The following is a 21,323-nucleotide window of genomic DNA, read 5'->3' as shown; positions in this document are numbered from 1 at the left end:
TCCAAAACTCAGCAAGGCAAACACCATCAGATCTTAAACCTTGAGAATAATCTTCTTTCACTTGATGCTCTGCCCTCCAGGTGACCTGGGGTGTCAGCATCTCCCACATGGCTCTGTGGGGCTGCCCATCCCTTTGGCTCTCTGGGGTGGCCCTGCCCACATTGGGCGGGGCTGGCGTGGCCCACTGAAACCCAAGAGGCAGGCCCACCCTTTGAGGAAACAGCCTTGCCCTGGGCCTGTGGTGGGAGGGGTGGCTCTGATGATCTCTGAATTGTCTTCAGCATCATTCCTCCCTTTTGAGGAATAGTGCGTGTTCACAACTGAACAGCTCTATGGTCCTGGCTCGTAGAATCCAAGAGGTCCAACAACCTGCCTCCATCCTGTCTCACTTTCTCTGTCCCCTCTAGTTCAAACTCTCTCTCTCTCTCTCTCACCAGCTATGTGAGGAGACAGTGAGGTGACCACCTGCAAGCCAGAAAGAGAGCTCTCACCAGAAACCAAATGGGCTGGCACTTTGATCTCGGACTTCCCAGCCTCAGGAACTATGAGAAAATAAATTTCTGTTATTAGCTATCCAGCCTGTGGCATTTTGTCATGGCAGCCTAGCAGACTAATACAGGCAATGTCTCTTAACAGTGAACATTTGTCAACCATATGACTCAGCAATTCGACTCCTAGGTATAAACCCAAAAGAAATGAGTATATATGCGCACCAGAAGACATGAACAAGGATGCTCATGGCGGCGGTATTCATAACATTCCCAAACTGGCAATACGCAAGTGTCCATCAACAGCAGAATATATTGCGAATACGGCATGTTCATAAGGTGGCATGTTACATAGCAATAAAAATGAACAAATTACAACTACATATACTTCACAAATACAATGATGAAAGAAAGAAGCCAACACGAGAAAGCATATACCCCATAATCTTATTTATGCAAAATTCAAAATCAGGCAATACTGCCCTTTTTCTTGATCTGGGTGCTGGTTACAGGGATGTGTTTGCTGTGAAAATTCATTAATCTGTATATTTACAGTTTGTCTCTTTTCTGCATATATGTATACGTCAAAAAATTTACATAAAATAGTCACCCACTAAAAATGTCACACCATTGTGATGATGAAGAGTGAGTGGCAATACTGCCTGGTGTGGGGATAGTGTCATCTGCTGACTTGCGAGTGACCGGTCAATGATGTCATAGCAGCTTGGCCCACAAAATGGATGAGGTGGTAGAGATCACAGTGGACAATCGCAAGGAACTCAGCATAGCACGCAAGGTGACACATATGTCACAATATCCTTCACAATATCCTTTGGTGGGTAACAACTCTTTTAATTACTGAATTGCAATTGCACAAATATAAGTATCTTCTATCCCAAAATATCTTTTTTCAAAATCATTGTGCACTTCTAGAGGTGAGATAAGTAAACTCCGAAAACACTGTCAATTCAGAACAGGTCAGTCCATGGCATTCTTGGTCAATGGTTGTCCATTGTACTTTGTTGAATACACCATTTCTCTTGCCTGTGCCTTGACATCCTCTTTGGATATCCGAAGCCCAGGCTATTAACGAAGAATTTTTCTAGGATAACTTATTTTCCTGGTAGCCCTTCATTCTCCACCAGGAGAAGGTCAGAAGAGCTAGGAAGGATCTCATGGCTAGAAATTTTGGCCCCAGCTGTGATCTACCAAAGGGCAGAGCCTGAAGGCCGTGAAATGGTGAAGGGAGATGTCAGGGAGCTGGGGGAGAACCCTAGGGGTCCCTCCTACTAGGGAAGGGCATGGCTGCCAGAAACAGGGCTGTGATTTACTCACGGCCTCTCCAAAGGAGGCAAATGTCCTTCTTTAGAAATGTATCACCTTCCTCACTCCCCACCCCAGAGAATCCTGGTGTCCCAGCATCCGTTCCCACAGCCTCCTTCCAGGTAAGGCAGGTGTGACTCTCCTCTTTGGCTCATGAGGATACTTCCTAATGAGAAGCCCCCGAGGCCGGGCCCAGAGCAGCCATGACAGAGTTTAGCTATCCTTCCTCACCGCAGACACACTCGTGCACACCCCTGGCACAGGGATGTCTCAGGGAACTCACCTGGGGCGTCATCCCATGGCAGATGTACACGATGGGAACATTCTCTGTGTCTGGACCCTGATCAAGACACAAATCGGTCTTCAGAGAGTTCTGCAGCTGCAGCCAGAGGAGAGACAACCACATCAAAGAGATAGGAACAGAGAAAGAAGTGCATTAAATCAAGAGAAACAAGCATTCCACTGAGACGGGCTCCATTTCCATAATCAACCCAAGGCCCCTTGAATACTGTGGAAACCAACAAGCACCACCTTCTGCGGGGCCCAAAGGTGCTGAGGGAAGACCAGTCTCCTTTGAAGGGGAAGCATTCACATGTTGTTAAACAGCGAGCTGGGTTTGGGGAGCTGGGACTGTCTAAGTAAAAATAAGAGATAAACACTCATGCACACATATAAGATGGTGCTAGGTTTTCCACCCTCTCCATTTCCACAAGGGTGGCACAATGGCCTTCAAGGGTCCCTGGATAGAAGTCTTTGCTCTTGAGGGTTGGGAGAAGTAGGCAAGATATTAGCTGTTTTCAGGCATGGGACATGCTCTGGGACCAGGCCTTCTCTGCCTCCTGCAGATCCAGCAGTGGTTGGCCAGGCCCCAGTGGTGGCCCAGCTGATGAGGGTTCTCCAGAGTGGGAGGTCTGGGAGGTGAACAAGAGAGAAGGGAGCCAGGGTGGAAGCAGGAGAAGAGAGAGGCATCTCTTACCCTCACCTGGCACATGGCAATCAACAGAAGCAATGTCTGGGTACCATGAACAATGTCTTACCATGTCTAGGTCAGAAAGCCAACACTCAATGTCCCCTTCTGGCGTAAGCTCACTCTCGCCCTTGGAAAGGGCAGCTTAGGGTGTACATGGCCCTGCTCACCTACTACAGTTGAATAGACCACAGTGGGCACAAATCTGCAGTTTAGAAGGAATTAATAATTCTCTTTCTTTCCTTCTGTCTCCTCTGTCTTTTTCTCTCTGGAATGTGACCCTCTCATCATTCTCTTATTTTGTCCTAGGAGTCTAGATGAGAGATCCAGAGACTGTGGTCAGTGGGTAGTGGCCACTAGCATCATGAGGCCATATAGGTTGGGTGTGGGGGGTCTTTGGGCCATTCGTGAGCAGAGAAACCCAAATGAGATCAAGGATGAGATGAAGCATGAGGCAGACAGAATTAGAGACAAGAGAGATCTTCCAGCCCCCGCTGTAGTTTTAGTGGCTTCCCAGCTCAAGAGCCCCTGTCCAGCTGGACCTCAGTTCCTGTGCCCATAAGAGAGTTTGTGGGACCTTTACCCATGTTAACTTGTGCTAGCTTAAATAGCTCTTCTTAGCAACCAAAAGCACTCTGTTTAGAACAGGAGATGGAGATTGGAATCCAAGGAAGACCAGGGCAATGGACCACAGGGGTCATCTATCCAGGGGAAGGTCAGAGACAGGCAGTGGCTGAGCTTTGGCAGTCCTGATGGCTTGTGGCAGGGGTTCAATGAGCCCAAGTAAGGGCCATGAAAAGGAGCAGATAACCAGAGGCACACGTGTGCTCTCTGCACACCCTGTTCTGGACAGGAGACAAGGACCAGAGTCCAGTTCTTTCCTCTCGAGCTTCTTCTATTGGGGGTTGCAGCTCAACCCCAAACTTGCAGTTTAGGGGTTCTAAAGGAACATGAACATGTGTCAGCTCCCTAGGCAGGGGCCCCAGAGGCATCTATGCAGCAAATCCTTTATTATAAACAACTATTTGGCTTGCCTGTGTGGGAGGAGCATATGTAAATACACTTTGGACTTTTCCTGCAGCCCAGAGGCCTGGGTGTCACATCTAAAGCTGAGCACTGTAATCCATTAGTGAGACCTCCTAATTGCTGTTGCAAAGAAAAAGGTCCAGAGTGCCCTGATGTCAGCCTTGGCTCTCTCGTGGGTTCTCAAAGTTGACCTCTCGGGGAGGGGGTGGGTAGCGCTTTTTGATAAAGTCTTCTGAGGCTCTGTAGCATCCCTCCCCCGTTAAGCAGGTGGTCGATTGATGCAGTTGGGAGAGAGAGGCTGAGCTGGAATCCTGGCTGCAGCTGTGTGGTCACGGACAAAGCAATATAACTTCTCGTCTGTTTCCTTCTCTCTCAAACAGGGACCATGATAGTGCTGACCTCATAGGGCTGCTTTGAGGATTAAGTGGAACGGTATCTACAAGTGCTTAGCACAGAGCGTGGCAAAGAGCAAATGTGCACTAATTGTTAGCTGCTATTATTGCTGCTATAACCTTCCTGAAAGCCATGTGGGGAAGCTAGCTTTTATTGATTGCATCTCCCATTGATTGCATCTATGCGCCAGGTACCATGGAAGTGCTTTCCCTGAGTTATCCCACCTAATCCTCAAAACAACCCAGACGGGCCAGTAGCATGATCTCTATTAAGGATGAAGGAAGTGTGGAGTAGTAAGATGCTCTGCCTCCCCTCTCACTGTGTGATGCCATTCCCACTGCATCGAGCTTCCTTTGCCTGACTGAGTCCTCCTCCTCCTCTGGTTCTCGGCTTCTCCATCACTCCGGAAGCCTTTGCTGACCTAAGTCTGGATGAGAGGCCACCACTCTATGCTTCCCCAGCACTTCCATTTCTCTTGCTTCTTCCCTTGTCTGTCTTCTCTACTAGTCACCAGACTGGGTCTCAGTCTTCCTCACTGCCTATGACACGGGCCGGCCCCAGCACAGATTAGACAGTGAAGACAAGAGGAATGAATAAAGGAATACCATGAACAGATGAGTGGCATTCCCACATGAATGTCATCCCAGCTGGACAAGCGGCAGAGCTGGAGTCTGTCTCCTCCAAAGCCCAAGCTCCTCCCATCACGCAAATGGTGACCCTCCTGAGACCACGAGAGATGCCCGTGCAATGCTGTGCCCACAAGCTTCAGGGTTTTGCAAACTGTCAAAGTCACACAGCAAGTAAGTAGCAAGGCTAATGTTAGAAGTCAGGCATGCTTGTCTCCAGATGCTACTCCAGCTCCACTGTCAGCACCAGTGTTGGGACTAACCCAAGGCCACCCTGTCCCTCAGACACGAAGCACAATGATCCAAGGGAAGCCCATGCCCTCACAATGGGGTCCACAGGCTCTTCCGTCTGCAGGAGGCACTAATGGGACGTATTAGTGGATTAGTGGGCTGGGTTATATAGACTTGCCACTTGTCCCAGGGGTTATTTGACCTGCGCCATGCGGCTGAGGCATGAGTTGGAAGGGACCAAGAAAACAGAAACTCCGTCCCTGAGAAGATATCTGGTCTCTCCATTTCAGAATAAAAATAATCACCAGGAAGAATGATTCCCCAGAAAATCCTCACACTCTTGTGGCTGCATCCTGCTTTGCACAGCTTCACCCTATTGCTCCCATTAAGAGTTCTTTATGCTCCTTGACAAGCAAGCGCATCTCTGCTCATGTCGGAGCCCAGCCCATGGAGGAGGCAGGAGAGAGGGGAGGCTGGCCAGGGCCTGAACAGTGGCTGGAAGATGAACATTCAGGGGCTCAGAGACCTCTGCCAGCCCCAGGTATGGCTAACACAGCTCAGCCCTCTGGGATGATGAGTGGACGGCTTTTCAGCACGACAGAGGGAAAACAGCAGCTATGGACTCAGAGAGGTCGAGATCACAGCCCTGTATAAGCCCCTTCTATTTGACCACCTGAAGGTTTCTGGGTGTGGCAGTGAGGTGGCTGCATGGTAAATCTGCTATATGTGTTCATAAGATGAGACTCTTTTAGTCGGAACACAAGAATGCCTTTGGCCAAGACCCAGAATCGCAATGGCCACATGCACACACCTCCACTGTTACTGCTTTCCCTGCCTCTCTGGCTGAGTTTGGCTAATACTGTTCAGCCACAACTGACAGCTAGGTGAGAACATGAATCCAGAAGCTTGCCCTGGCTCACAGAGGTTTGGGGCCAATAGTTCCTCTGGAGCCACGGAAGCATAGCTATCCCTTTTGGACTGGGCCCAACGATGGCCAAGCAGCACACACAACTTGAGCAGTGTGGGGGCACCAGTAGCTGCTGTGTCTTCAGGATGGTTCTGGGGAGGTAGATGGGGCTAATGGGCACCTCAAGGGCCAATGTGTTTCCATGGTGACAACAGGATCTGGCGGCTCACGTAATAGCTGGGCAGCACCAGCTGAGGAGTTTTCCGATACCCGATTTATACCAGACTGAGAAGTGGAGAAGCAAGAGGCCACCAGGTGGTTCTCTCAGAACATGTCAACCATGCCATGGAGACTCTTGTGGGAGGATATGAGCCCCTCCTACAGGCTGGCCTCCAGGACTACAGAGGCCCTGTGGAAGGGGAGAAGGGAGAGTTCCCAGGATCTCGGCTCTCTCTCCTTTAGAATCCTAGGATGTTAGAGTTGGGAGGCCCACAGACAACACTGAGGCCAACCCTTCAGCAAGGACTCTTCCCTCCCAGGGAGATGCTGTGCCCATTATCTTCCTGCTGAAGCAGGTCTTGAACTCAGTTCAGACCCCAGGTCATCAAAGGAAGAGGCCTCAGTTCTTCCTTCAAGTTTTCATCCTGGGATATTGAAAGGTCTGAGGGGATGCTCTCCAAAGGGAGGAATCAGAGTAATGTCAGAAGGCGATGTTTTAGACTCCATCTCACTGTTGATTACCTGTGTGAACATGGGTAAGTCACTTTGCCTCTCTGTTTCCCCATCTGTAACATGGAGGGTAATTGAGGTCGCCCCAGGGGGTAGTTTTGAGGGCTGAACTGTCAGTAGAAAAACTATATGTGTTCAGTCAGCAAAAACCAGGTGAGGCATCCACAAGTCAATCAGGCATCCTTTACAATACCTTGAGAGTTGCATGGTCCTGGGAATATTGGAAGATTGGGAGAGTTGATCACATTCAAAGCAGTTTAACCTTAGACAGAAAATACCTTTCTGTGTCTTAGACTTTCTTCTACCCAGTGAGGACAGTATTATTTCACTCCACTTAACATATGAAGAAACTGAGGCCCATAGACGTTAAGACACTTGCCAGGGAAGGAGTCTGGTAAAGACTGGACCCAAACCCTGCGCTTTGCCCCTCCACTGGGAGGAACGCTCTGTGCCGATCAACAAGCAGTCCTAGAGCACCCCTCAAAGCACAGCGAAGTCAGGAAGCTCGTACACCCCAGAATTCCCTTCCGGGCGGCTCTGTGTGTAAGTAGAGGCATAAGCCCTGTGGGTGGGGGAGGCATGCAGGCTGGTGGCTGGAACCCCAGGCACCCAAGCTCGGGGAACAGTGGGTGTTTGTTACATTTCCTTGCAATCTTAACCTAACTGCAGGTTTTTGTTTGATGGAGTGGAATGTGCAGGTTTGGGGCTAGAGCCGAATTGCTGAGGACTCTACAGGAGAGACCAGGCGCCTCTGTCCAGGGCATAGAGGGGTTCCAGCTATGAAAGCAAAGGCTGCCTCGCACTCATAGGTCTACTGCGGGGCCTTGTGTGAGGCCGAGTGGCTCTCTCCCTCCTTCCCCCAACTCTCTACGCCTCTCTCTGGTCTTGCTCTCTGTCTGTGTCCGACTGGAACCCAGAGGGGCTGGCTCCTTACCACCCCGTAGGCAATGATGTCCGAGTACATCCTCATCTCTGGGTACACGCTGACCAGGTACCAGCGGAAGGTCTTGCACTGCAGCTGTTTCCTCAGAGCCTTCCTTGCAGTGATGTCCCCAATGTCAATTCCTGAGTCCTGCACGGGAATGCAAACGCAGAGATGCAGCTACTGCCAGGGCACAGCTTCTCCCCAAACCTCCCAGCCAGGGTTCCTGGAGACTGTCCAGTGAAGGGACGACGTGGGAACTCAACTCACGCACTTCCTCACATGCACCTTAGCCCCATATCTGTCTCCATTTGGACTGCGAAACATGAAGTCAGCATCGATGGGGGTGGCCATCAAGGGCCACTGAAAACACAGATGCCAAAGCCTTACATTTTAAACCAAAAAAACAAAAAAAGCTGTAGTCTGGGTGTAGGTGAAAGTAATGGGAAGACTGCAGTGTGAGCACGGTTTTTCCTTATCTCAAGAGATAAGGTGAGAGATTCTGAACTGTCGGGGGAGAGAGAAGGGAAAAGAGATGAAGACGGAATAATGCTAATTCGAATACTATTCCTAAGAATCCTAACAGCTCAGGCTTATCTAACATGTACAGAGTGCTGGGCTCTGTTCTGGAAGAGACACGCGTATATATTTACATTTGTGTGGACTGCCCCACTTAACCCTATGAGGCAGCGCCGTATAATCCTCATTTTACAGACGAGGGGTTGAGACAAAGAGCTTCGGGAACTTCTTCGGTGACTTGCCCAAAGTCCCACAGCTAATAAACGGTAGAGGTGAGAGTTGAACTCAACCAACTTGGGTCCGGAGTTTGCACCTGTAACCTTACCCCGTGCCCCTGGAGGAGTCTGCCCTTCTGCCCTCTAAGACCAAGTCCCTGGGGGAGAAGCAGACTCTCTTTAAGCTTGGGGTACTTAGCACAGGGAATACTTGCATCCCTCACTTCCCAGGTGTATCACAGAGGTGGCCCCTGAGCCATCGAGGTGTGGCAGGCAAGGGTTAGAAACGAGATGTGAATGTGCTGTTGAGTGAGAGGGAGAGAGAAGCCCCCACAATTCTTGTGGTCCCAGAGCAGAGGCGAGGGCACTGAGGCTCCCTGAGCCTGCACACTAGCTATTGAATAGGATACAGAATTAACTGAAAAAGAGCTGATGCCACAGCAGAGGATGGGGAGGGGTCCCTCCAGCTGGGGATCAGATGAAGACCTGGTGACACCTCAGAGGATGACACCATGGAGCCAGGGACCAGATAGGGCACGTGGCGTCTCATAAAACACCAGCCCAGAGCAGAGACAGGTAAAGACAGGGAAGTACAACTCCATCTCACTGACCCTGCGGTGCACGTGCTGGCTGGGTGAACCCCCTGGTTCTAGCATCAGCTTGGGGGATCAAGTTCCTAGGGTTGGGTAGATAACGAAATTGACAGAGTTTGGGTCTGTAATATCTGAGAAAAATCACAAAGCTGGCTGCTGCATGTCTCTGGCCATGATTAGAACAAGTTTTGACATCAGACAATGCAGGCTTGAGCAAAAACAAAACGTAGATATGAAAGAAATACAATTATTTTTGCCCACCAGGATTCAGGTAATAAAAAAATTTGAACCTGCTGCAGCCTGAAGGTTTACATTCCAGACTCCCAGGATGCAATTTCAGTGAGGCCCACCTTTGGAGTACTTCTTTTCTTTATTGAAGTAGAGTTGACATGCAGTATTATATTAGTTTCAGGTGTACAACATAGTGATTCGACATTGACATACATTATGAGATGGTCACCATGGAAAGTCTAGGAACTTCTCGATGACCTCATCTATGATTTGCCTGCTCTCCAGCTCCTGCCCTCCCAGCAACTGCAACTTGGCCTTTCTCTGCTGGACCCCAGCTGCTTTACGATCAGGAAACGTGTTCGACTTATCTCTGCGCCCCAGGCCTAGCTCTGCACCTGAACTATACTGATGAGACCGAGTTGCGAAAATATTTATGAAGTGGCGAACACAGCAACTGGTACTACTCACATCCCCCAAGAGGTACTACCCCCCTGCCCCAAGGGATCTGATAAGTATTAACCCTTTAAATTTCCCTGCACTTCATCCTTTTATCACAAAACTATTTGCGGGGACCCAGGCCTCCCCCTTCGTGCTTTGTGCGAAGACAAGTTCACATTGTGTCTCAGCCCTTACTGGGAGGCGCTAGAAGAACCTCCCTCAGGAAGGCCTCTGTGTTTTCCTAAAATTCTGGGTTCCCCTGGGGAAACTTCCTTTCTCCGCTCAGGATCAAGGGACAGTTTGTCTCTCTCCTGACGGTCGAAGGTTGGGGCGATAATCCATCACGTGTCTATTGCTCCTTTAACTCCTAGGGCATCTAGAACCAGACCTGAGCAGCTCGTATCCTGGATATCTGGTCCCTCTCCTCTGCCTGTTCATTAACTGACTCCTGTGGTTGTGTTTTAACGGTTCAACACAACTGTCCTGTGTGTTTGCTGTAAATTGCATCAAACCTTTTTCAGAGCAGGGGAGAGAAATTGAGAAATAAGCAAACTTTCTCAGAGACGATCGCCTTGGCTCTTATTGTTAGAAAATAATAAATATACTTTCCCCCTTTCCCGAATACTTAGTGTAGCAGTTTGAATGGTGGTCCCCTCCAAAGTTGTGCCCACCTGGAACCTCCGAATGTGACCCTATTTGGAAGTAGGGTCCTCACAGACATAATTAGAGACCTCGAGATGAAATCATTCTGGAGTTAGGGTGGGCCCTAAACCCAATGACTGGTGTCTTATAAGAGAAAAGAGAGGGAGGTTTGGCCACAGAGACACAGAGACACAGAGACAGAGGCAGAGACTGGAGTGATGCATCTAGAAGAAAAGGAACGCCAGGAGCCACCAGGGCTGGAAGAGGCAAGGAAGATCCTTGCTTAGAACTTTGGGAGGCGAGCGGCCCTGCCAGCCCCTTGATTTTGGGCTTCCAGCCTCCAACGGTGAGAGAATAAATTTCTGTTGCTTAAAGCCACCTGGTTTGTGGTAATTTGTTATGACAGCCCTAGGAAATGAATACACTTAGCCACACAAAGAGCTATCCAGTAGTCCTGCCTGTGTGTGCAGCCACACACACAACTTCTTGTAGCCAAACCTAAAGAAGGGCCATTGCCTAAGCACCGTGGGGAGTCATCGCTGGCGCCCAGCCTGTCCTTAGGCGAGAGCAGGCAGGGCAGGTCTAGGGTTCCTGAGCCCTGTGTCAAAAAAATCGATGCTTTGCTGCAGGCTGACTTTCTGTTTGTTGATAAGCAAACTGATTTTCAATTAAAGTAGAAGGATGCAAGAGCTGGGGCCCCCTCTGGACTTCCAAAAGCCTGGGACCGACCATGGCAAGGGAGCAGATGAGACAGCTGGTTCTGCTCGCTGCAAAGCCCAGGGAGGACTCAGCGCAGAAGGCGGCAAGCGTGGATGCCTGCCCAGCAAGGGCATTTTAGAGCTGGGGTGGGAATGCAGAGGGCAGGAGTGGTAACATCCACAGCATGAGTGAACACTTACCCCACGCCTTCTACTTGCAAGCACTGATCAGTCTTTCTATATATTAACTCATTTAATTCTCAAGGCAGCCACTTGGCAGGGTTGAAGGGTTCCAGCTCTACATTCGCAGTTTGGATGCTGGAGGTGGAAGGTTAAGCAAACAGGTAACAGGTGGGCCTGTGATGGAACGGAAGGTACTGGGATTCCGCCACATCACGGGCAGCATCCACGCTTCCTCCCTCTTCTTTCTTTTTCAGCTCATCTTTACTGAGTGCCTAGTATGTGTCAGGTGCTGTCCTAAGAACTGTGCATACACGTAGGAAGAAGTTGCAGCGTGGCTGAAAAGAGAGTCAGGAAGATCCAGACAAGTAAACAGACTCTCTGCACACAGTGTGAAGCAGGGAGGGGAGCAGAGAATGCTAAGGGACGACAGAGGAGGGGCCCTTAGTCGATCTCATGGTGTGGGGTGGCAGGGATGGTAAGGAGGTGGAAGTGAGCTGTCAAGGAGGGCTTCTTGGAGTAGGTGATGCTAAAGATGAGTTTGGAAAGACGTGCAGGATTAGCTAAACTAGTGTTACCCAAACCTTGCTGCCCCAAACTAGCACCTGGAGAGCTTTTTGCAGATTCTGGCTCCACTACACACTTCCTCATCAGAATCTCTGCAGATGAGACCCAGAACCAGTATTTTCAAAAGCTCTGCAAGTGATTCTGATGCAGTTGGTCTGCTGATCTGCTTTTAGGAGCCACTGACCAAGGGAGAAAGGGATTACACACAAGGCCAGCAGATTCCCTAGTTAATAAGCATCAGTGAGGTTTCACTGAGCTGCGGCCATGTGCCCCGCCTTGTTCTAGGCATGGTGACACAAATATGAATAACACAATCTGTCCTCGGGGAGCCCACAGTCTAGTGCAGTGGCTCTCGGCCCTGGACGGACATTGAAATCTCCAAGGAGCTTTCCAAAAAAAAAGGATCCCGGGTCCCCTTCCAAACCAATTAAGTCATAATCTCTGGGGCTAGAAACCAAGTGATTTTAAAGTTCAGCCAGATTTGAGAGCCACTGGTCTCATGAGAGAGAGACTTTCAGACAACAGAACATTCTTTTACAGGGTGGTGATGCAATGACACAGACATGCATGCGAAAAGGGGCGTTCTCCCCAGCTGGGGCTGGCTTTCTAGAGGAGAGGTCACCAAAGCTGAATCTGAAAGGATGGAGAGGAATTGGTAAGGGTAGAGGCTGGGGAAGAAGGTTTGGGTAGGGAATTCCAAGCAGAGAGGACAAAGTGAGCCAACACACAGAGGTGAGAAACGCACGATCAGGACGGGGAGCTACAGGCAGCTCTTGTAGTCTCTAAACAGAGACTCCAGAACAGGGATGGTGGCGGGTGGGGCTGGAAGAGGTGGGCAGAGGAGAAAGCTCAGATCTGTGTCAAACATTAGACTTTATGCCTGATCTTGTGCACAATGGAGAGTCATCTCAGGATTTTAAGTAGGGCAATGACACAGTCTCTGTGAGTTTTTTAAAAGGTAACTTCGGGTGTGGAAGACAGGTTTTGGGGGGGGGGTGAGATTTGAGCCAGGGAACCCAGTGGGAGGCTGTTGCAGAGGAAGAGACAAGGCCTGAACTCAGACGTGAGAGGAGCTGGGACTGGAGAGGAGGGCTTGGCAATGGGCTGGGGATGGGGACTCAGGGAGAGGAGGATTAAAGGAAGATGCTCAGCCTTCAGCTCATGTCTGGGCAGATGGTGGTAGCATGATCCGAGACACAGCACAAGAACAGGAGCAGATTTGCAGGGAAAAAAGATGTACTCAGTTTGGGTCAGATTCAGCCTGAAGGGCCTGTGGGAACATCCAGGAGAAGACGTGAGGCTGTAAGCCTGAAGCTAAGGGCAGAAGTTGGGGCTGGAGATATTAATTAGGACGTCCTCAATGTGTAGGTGCTAGAACCCAAAGGTAGATGGGGTCAGCCAGAGAGATGAGTATAATGAGAGCAGTCAGCCCAGGATGGATTCCTGGGGGGCACTTACATCTGGGGGAAGTAAGAGTTTCCCGCAAGGAGTTAGGAGCAGTTGAGAGCGATGAGGATGTTCTGGGGTGTGGAATCACAGAGCCAAGGGAATAAGGAGTTTCAAGGAAAAGGTGAGATCCTGTAGATTAAAGACTTTACGATGTCTATTAAATTAGGCAGGCAGGAGGCCCATGATGACTTTGTCAAAAGCAATTTCAATGTAGTACTGGGATGTGACTTGAGAAGTGAATGGGAGGTGGAAAAGTGTTGACTCTTTCCAGAACTCTGAAAAAGGTAGAAGAGGAAGTTTGGACACAGAAGGAAACGGGGCAGGAGGGGCGGGGAGGGGGCGGGGGAGGTCTAGAGGAAACCTACTGACCCCTTCCTTCTCCACCTAAGTCCTTATCCTGAACACTTCCACCTCTCGTCTGCCTTTCTTGTGTTCACTCCCTTCCGCCCCAGACCCACTTGACTTGGTTTGAACTAAGCCTCTGAGAAGTCACAGACAGACACCGAGTTTCATCATTTTCCAATTATTTGAACCCACTGAGTTCTCTACTACTCATTGGATTTGCTGTCTATTTCAAATATGGCAGCTGCAATGGGGGGAGAGGGCTAGAAGGTTTGCAGATTTGGGGTGCAGAGAAAAGAGGGTAGGAGCACGGAGAGGACCCCAGTCCTTTAGCAGGGCCTGGGGATCCACAATGCTTCACTGGTGAGCTCCTGGGGAGTTTCCAAATGTTCTTGATTTTGCTATCAGAGGACACCAACAACGGGGCTCAGTATCCTTCCGAGAATACTGTAATCCAACGCCCACAGCCACAGATGGGTCTAGAAGGCACCGCTGTTTCCCTAGAAACACTCCCACTGTCAGGGACGCGTTCCGGGGCTGGCTCATCAGAGTTGGCCGCAATCCGGCTGACACGCCTTGGCTCTTCATTCTTCCTCCCAACTACTGAAATCTCACTGGTTGTAGGAATATGCAACCCAACTCAAGCTCCCCTTGCCCCCATGGTGGTGGTGGTGGTGGTGATGGTGGGGTTGCCTAAAGCCCCAGCCTACTTTCTCAATCACTCAGCCAGAGCAACATTGGCTTGGTGGAGAGATCAGGGAACAGGGCGTTCATATGGAAACTTTAAGCAAAGATCAATTATTTCCCTACTAGGAAGAGAGAGCTGACACTTTCTAAAGAACTCTCAAAGGGAAGTCATGGCCTTGGGAGGAAAGAAGAAGGTCATGCAGTCAACAGCTCTTGTCTCACATAGAATGCAATGTAAGCAATGATCTCCAGGCAGACAGGCTGGTAAGCAGGTTGGGATCCTGTGGCTGACATCTGCTGGGTTCTCCCAACTCACTGGTCCAAGGTCATTTCCATATGACACATGGCAAAGCTGAACAAAACTACTAAAGAAACGTTGCTTTCTGTCTTGCACTTTGTAAGTGTAGGTGATAGAGGGACAGAGGACAACGGCAGGCAACGACGAGGTTCTGTGAAGGTTAGAAGCAGCCTAAACAATGTCCAAAATAGGTCCTTTCTCCTCCTGAGGCTCCCTGTGGGAGTGTATCCCATCCCCATCCATGTGGCTCTGGAAATCTCAGAGGCATACGGACATTTCTTATTGCTCTGGTCAAAAGTTCAACAGAGAAGCTTGAATCCAGTCTATAGGGAGATTAAGGTACATTTTGTAATTTTGGTAATTACTGGTAAATTTGTAATCTAGGACCATGAAACACCTTATGTCAGAGAAGCTGAGGCCCTGGGAGCAGGAAGGAACCTTGGAGCCATTTGGTCTACTTTTCTCATTTCAAATGAAGACCCTTTCAGAGAGAAGTCCTCCTTCAAGCATGCTGACCAGAGAAGAGGGTGGGATAAGACATGGCTTATGCCTCACAGTCAGGCCCTTTTCTTCAACAGGTAGTGTCTTTGGGGGTTGAGAGTTCACTCTAGCACAGAAAACAAGATTCTGGCTGCGCAAGGGAAGAAGGGTTTAATTTGATGTTTTGTTTATTTGCTTTTTCCCACCAAACCCAAAGAAACCCATCCCCCTGGGGGCTTCCTACCTCTTGGGGTATGTTCCATGCCATGTAGACATGGCTTTTAAATTCGTCCATCCAGACTTCAGCCACCCTGAGGGCATTCCTGCGGACATGGGCGGTGAGGTCCTCGGTGTAGGGCTTGTGGGCTCGCTCAATGTGGGCAATCCGGGAACAGGGCAGGACCTCCACACTCCCGCCACACTGCCACACCTGCAGAAGACATGGAGCCACTCATCAATGCCCACACCCGACTCTGAGCCTCTAAAGCAGACCACAGCTGACCACTCAACACGAGCACGGACAAATCTCTTCACCTTGTCTCTTCAGACCATGGCCTGTAAAGGGAGCAAGCTGTACCTTAATTCTACTCCTAGAGCAAGAAGGTTATTGAGTCATTAATTCATGTCTTGTTTCTTGTTGCTGTGGATTTTCCAGCAAACAATTAGTGCTCCTTCTCTCTCCATCCTTTCCACTCCCCTGAAGAAGAGACCAGACATTTTGTGATCAAAGATCTGGGTTCTGCTTGCCCCTGGGGGAGATGTTAACAAAACCCTTGATAATTTTCTTTGCAGCAGTGCTTGACATGGAGGGACCAGCAGAGACTCCCGGCGGAGATGTCATCTTAAAATGGACCATCTGGGCCTGGACATGGATTAGCGATCACCGCAGGAGAGTGCCAGGTGCTCTTCTCCTACTCTATCCTTCTGGGGCCCTGAGTTCTGATAGAACCCCATGGGGAGGGGGCTGCAAGGAAGGGAATGATAGGAAACTTCTCACTGACCTTGGTGAGTACAAGCTTAAACCTGATGCAGTTTGATTTTGAAAAATAAAGAAAAGTGACCTTGAATTCTGAGTGTTGAGGGACAGTGTCCTGGAACTCTTGCCATAGTCATTCCAGCTACTCTGAACTTTCAATGTTCTGGAACGTGCACATCCTTTTGTGCTTTTAGGCTTTTTCCCACTCTATTTGTAACCTTAGAATGCCCTCCTCACTCCTTCTTCAGCTGGAAAAATATCTCTCAAGATCTTGGCCACATGACCCCTCTGTTGTGGGGTCTTTGCTCAATTCTCGGGGCAGAACCATTTGATCCCTCCTCTGGCCCTCAAAGCTCCTGATATCACAACTCACTTGCTGATAGGTCAGCCTGGCTCCCTCACTCTGTGTTCCTGGAGGGCAGAACCCTCATCTCATTCATTTCTCATCTCTAGCATGTAACACAAGGCCTGGTACACATAGGTACTTTGTAAATACCTGTGCAATAAATATATAAATGTTTGATGCTTAATCAGTCAATGTGGGATGAATCTGAAATACCTGGTCAGAGTTGATGAATGAGACTTCTGAGGGAAAGCAATCAACATCTCTTGGTGGACAGCAGTGGGCACTTGTCAGGTATTGTCAACAGGACAATTTGGCAGATAACATTCACACTTTCAACATGTACCCATCAACAAACATAGGTTTCCATCCAAGACAAGCTCAGCTTTGGATTTAGCTTAATTCTCCCCGTGTTAGTTAGGAAGAGAATGCCATCTCTTCCACTAGTCTATTTCACTCCAGTGGATCCCACAGCCTGTTAGAATGGAAAGGCGATTGACTGACTTACCACTTTCTACGCTTATCTTGCATTCAGTATATTATTTGGGGCCAATGGAAGGAAACAAGCATTCCTGGTGAGCATCTGCTATGGACCAGGCCCTGGACTGCATATATATGGGGAGGCAGCACAGCATGGCCGTTATGAGCAGAGGGTCTGGAGTCACACTACCTGGGTTCAAAGCCTGGCTCTGTTTCATACCAGCTATATGACCTTGGGTAAGTCATTTGATCTCATTGCACTTCAGTTTCCCCATCTCAACCGGCGATCATGATGGTACCTATCTCATGAGGCTGTTGAGAAGATTAGAGGGATTATATGCAACATGCTTAGAAAAATGCCTGGCACATAATAAGCACTCCATCAGCCTCAGCTATTACTACACAAATTATACAGCAGAATCTCCAGAATAACCTGTGAAGTAGCTGTTCTTGTCTCCAATTCCAAATGAGGAAACTGAGACTAAAGTCTCTGCCTTGCCCAAGACCGCACAGCTAGGTCTGCCTGACCCCCAGCAAAGCTCCAGAAAGAGCCAGTGCTTCCCATGGTGACCATGCTTTGACAGTAGTTCCCACAACCAGGGGTGGTCCCGGGGACCAGGAGAGGGAGCTATGGAAGGCTCCAGGCTGTGCACCTTCATTTCCACAACTTACACATTCTAGGGATCGTACTGATTTCCAATTCACTTTGCTCTGATTTTCAGTGAAAGCCTGTGAATACTGGGAAGATGTTATTGACAACACAAAGAGTCAGGGTAATTATTCTTTTTGCAAGTGGAACGGAGGCTATTACTTGACATATCTCAGCAACACAACCCAGAACATGATTCATAACAAAGCTCTTTTATTATGAGACCTGTTTCTCAAGGAGTGAGTTCACGACTCATCTTAGAGCGGGCACATCTCCTAGTTCTAATCAGAGGGGTGGGCTCTGATGAGACCTCCCATGTGCCCTTGGCCCACAGTGAATGGAGTGATGAGGACTCACTGGTGAGCTCTGGAATCCACTCCCCCTTTCTCTGGCCCGCAGCCACTGCCCTTGTCCAGACCTCTCTCATGTCACGTCCCCTCCGGCCTCGGCAACAGCTCCAGACAACTGATCCCCCTCCTGCCTTCTCCTCCAGCCTGCTCTCCCCCAGCAGCCAGAGCAATCTTTGGGAGGTGTAAATTGAACCAGGTGTTCCCTCCACCCCCACCCCGGCATCTCACCCTCCCCAGCACAGCCCCTGAGGCTCCTGGGGTCTAGCCCCTGCCCAACCCCTCCAGCCTCATGCTTGCTTCCCCATACACTATGCTGCAGCCTCACTGAGATGTTTTCACTTTGTCCAGCATGCCGGCTTTTCTCTCACCTCTGGCCTTCTGCACATGCAATTACGTATCCTACCCGCCCTGCTCCCCCTAACTCATCCTTGGGGTGTCAGTTCAGCATCACATCACTGCATCCCCTTCTGCTAGGTTAGCCTGTCGTGCTCCATCGTCCCTGCCGTGTCTTTCCCGATCACAGCACTCTTGTACTTGCTTGTTTAATTATCTCCTTCCCTTTTTCAAAATGTTCTCAAGCTCTTCGCCAGATTCTTCTTTAGACGTGTGCAAAATGGTGCCCAGGACAGATCACAGGTTTCCAGCAGAAGTGGGCAACTCGGCGGGTGGGGGTGGCACGTACTCTTTTAAAGCACAGCTTTGGAGCCAGCAGGAACTGAATTCCAGTTTTTTTACCTCTGCCACCTGCTGCTGTGTCGCCTTTGGCAGGTTACTTCTCCCAAGCGTCAGTTTTGCCCAGTGGAAGGGGGGGTGGAGTATGGGTACGTGTTCAAGCCTGTGCCCGCCTCAGCGTGAGGACCGTATGCATGGCTGTCAAGGAGGTAGGGACAGGAGATCTAGGTCAATTCTGGCTCTACCGTGTGCTGGCTGAGTGGCACCTTTGGGGTACTTAACCCCTCGTCTATGACACGTGCATGACAGTGGTTGCTGCACTGGGCATTGGGCTCAGGGAGGCCCTGTCATAATGCCCAGAATATTGTAAGCCCTCAGTCTGCACCCGTTATTATTATTTTATAATAGCCCTTATAATTGCTGCTATTTGGGTCCTCTTATACATCCATCTTCAGGGAACAAAAGACACACAGGACTCATGCGTCTGGCTGATGCCCAACAAACAACAGACTGGCTAACTTCCGGAGTGCCCGGCTCAGCGGGGAGGGGGGCACAAGGCTCCTCCTCAGAGAATGGGACCTGGAGGTCATCTGCGCTCTCCTCCTTTCTGAGAAAAGGAACGCTTCTAGAGAGAGGTCTGCCTTGGACGCAGCCTGTGGGTTCCTGGCAGCTTCTGGGTGTTGGAGCAGATGTGTGTTACCCCACCACTTCTGGACCCAGCCCAACGACACTGAAATAAACAAGAGAAAACCTGTGCTCGTTGATCCCCCGTGACAAGTGATTTTGCTGACCAATGGCTTGACACGGGCAGATTCTTGAAAGTCTTACCCACAGTTGATCTCAGAGACCCTCTCCTGGATGATGGACAAAGGATAGGAAAGAAAATCATTGGTGTTTGGCCCTTGTGAAAGATGACGCCATGTAACTTCCATGGAGGCTTGGGAGGGGCAGGGGATGAGAAAGGGAGAGAAAGGAGCTGGGACATGTATGCCATGGTTGACATGACGCAGCAAGACCCAAACCAGATGGAGGCTACAGACAGGAGGAATTGTGCCAGAGAAGTAGGGCCACTGGGTGGAGGGCAAAGATGTGAGACAGGATGACGGCTTAGCGTTGCAAGTTCCAAGGGGTGGGGATGCCAAGAGAAGGGAGGGCAGGGGAGAACCAAACAGGTGGCTGAGAAATGAAGGCCAAGGGCCAGTAACCAAGAAAGCAGGTGAGGTCACAGGGCACAGGAAGCAACTACCAAGACGCAGAACTGAATTTTTACACAGGGTGCATGTGACCTCAGCTTGTCATAACAAGTGAGGCATGCGCTAGTCCCACAGGCACTGGGGATACCTGATGCATCTCATCTCCGGGCTGGACCTCTGGATGCACACTGGGCAGCATGTTTCTTGACCACAACAAGTTCGTTCCTGTCTCTGTGCCTTTGCACCTGCTATTCCATCTTTCTGGAATAATTTCCTCCCACCAGTTACCCAGCTCAAATATTACCTTCTTTGACCCACCCAGTCTAAATTAGATTCCCTCTGAATACTTTTAGTGCCCCACTCTTTTTCTTAATAACACTTATTCCCAATCCTTCTATTGAAGCATTTATTCCTTCAATGTCTCCACGCTGCCCCGCTAGACTACACGCCCCAGGTAGATAAGGATCACATTGTACACGGCAGCACTGGGCATTTGGTGTATATTCGGTGACAGTTTTTGAATGAGCGGCTCCGGCAATCAGAGTCCTGAGCTTTCACTAACTGTAGAGAGGCGGTTTTAACTCTCTCAGCTGGATCCCCTAATAAAGGCCATAAACATAAAATGTAGCCAGATTTTACTGAACACAATGACTTCCTTCAAACCCAAGCGGTTTTTCAGTAAAGCTCTGACATTTAAGTGCACACTGCTGCAACCGAAGAGAGTTACTTTGGCTGCAGAGCTTAAATTAACATCGTAAAACCCGGGAAGTCATTGAAAGAGCATGGGCGACAGCAGGCGGCTTCATCTTGTGAAACCACGAACTCTGTAGAGAAAGGTCCCAACCTCGCCAGTGCTTGCAGAGGTCCACAGACGAGCTGCTGGCCTGCCCCCAGATGTGACCAAGAACCCGAAGCAGGTTGTAACCAATCGTTACCCAGGGCGAAGGAAAGTCCCCCTCAGCACAGCCCTTCCCAGAGAGCCCCGAGCCTTTACGGTTTCTAAAAGAAAAGGCTCGGAGCATCCACCTGGGGACTGCGAGAAAGCACGCAGTTCTGGGGGGCTGGTGGAGAGGGTCTGAATCCTGCTTCTGTCACACATCAGCCTTTGACTTGGACCATCTTTAGACGGCAGTTGCCTTTTTATTGGGGATAATGATACCCTGGGAGTTAAAAAGAGATGCGGTATGAAAAGCTCCCCATAGTAAAGACAGGTGCATAGAGGGTTCTTAGGAAACATCAGGTTCCTTTCCCTTCCCGGCACTGAGAGCTGCTGGTACAAGGTTGGAGTCAGAAGTTTATGTCCTATGTTTGCCACCTACATAAATAAGCCTGTTTCTCTCCCAAGGCTCAGTTTCTCCCAGCTGCCAAATGGCAGGGCTGGGCTCCGTGATATCTTAGATCCCTTCTACTTTTTGCATCCTGTGATCCTCAGTTTTCTTGCCAGTACATCAGGTGATGCCCAGTACTTGAGACACAATCGGCAGGGTTGTAAATTGTGAGTTGTAAGATAGGGAGACACTGGAGGCAAGGCAACAAGATACAGGGTGACCATTTCTCCTACTCAGAGACACATGATCAGGCTGTGGTCTATGGCAGGAATAACAAATAACACTCCTGTGTTAAAATCCATTTGCTTGTTAAATGGACTTCGGAAGCACTGTGTTGAGAAGGATTCTGAGGTTCTCTCTAGGCTCAATGGAAAAGCATGC

At 49.6% G+C, this 21,323-nt stretch overlaps 1 protein-coding gene across 2 annotated transcripts in view; it reads right to left on the bottom strand.

Annotated features, from left to right (window-relative positions):
• GALNT18 (polypeptide N-acetylgalactosaminyltransferase 18) overlaps nucleotides 1-21,323 on the bottom strand; it is a 340,044-nt gene that overhangs the window by 45,657 nt on the left and 273,064 nt on the right. The window contains exons 7-9 of one of the 2 annotated variants that reach the window (XM_046685401.1): nucleotides 15,196-15,381; nucleotides 7,625-7,762; nucleotides 2,095-2,190 (exon numbers count right to left, since the gene is read on the bottom strand). In XM_046685401.1, coding sequence (XP_046541357.1) covers nucleotides 2,095-2,190; nucleotides 7,625-7,762; nucleotides 15,196-15,381 — 420 coding nt within the window. The remainder of the gene's footprint in view (nucleotides 1-2,094; nucleotides 2,191-7,624; nucleotides 7,763-15,195; nucleotides 15,382-21,323) is intronic. The other variant, XM_046685402.1, reaches the window with a different exon arrangement.

Source organism: Equus quagga, chromosome 14 (genome assembly GCF_021613505.1).
Source record: "Equus quagga isolate Etosha38 chromosome 14, UCLA_HA_Equagga_1.0, whole genome shotgun sequence".
Classification (NCBI taxonomy): domain Eukaryota; kingdom Metazoa; phylum Chordata; class Mammalia; order Perissodactyla; family Equidae; genus Equus; species Equus quagga.
This window is presented reverse-complemented; position numbering and strand designations above follow the sequence as displayed.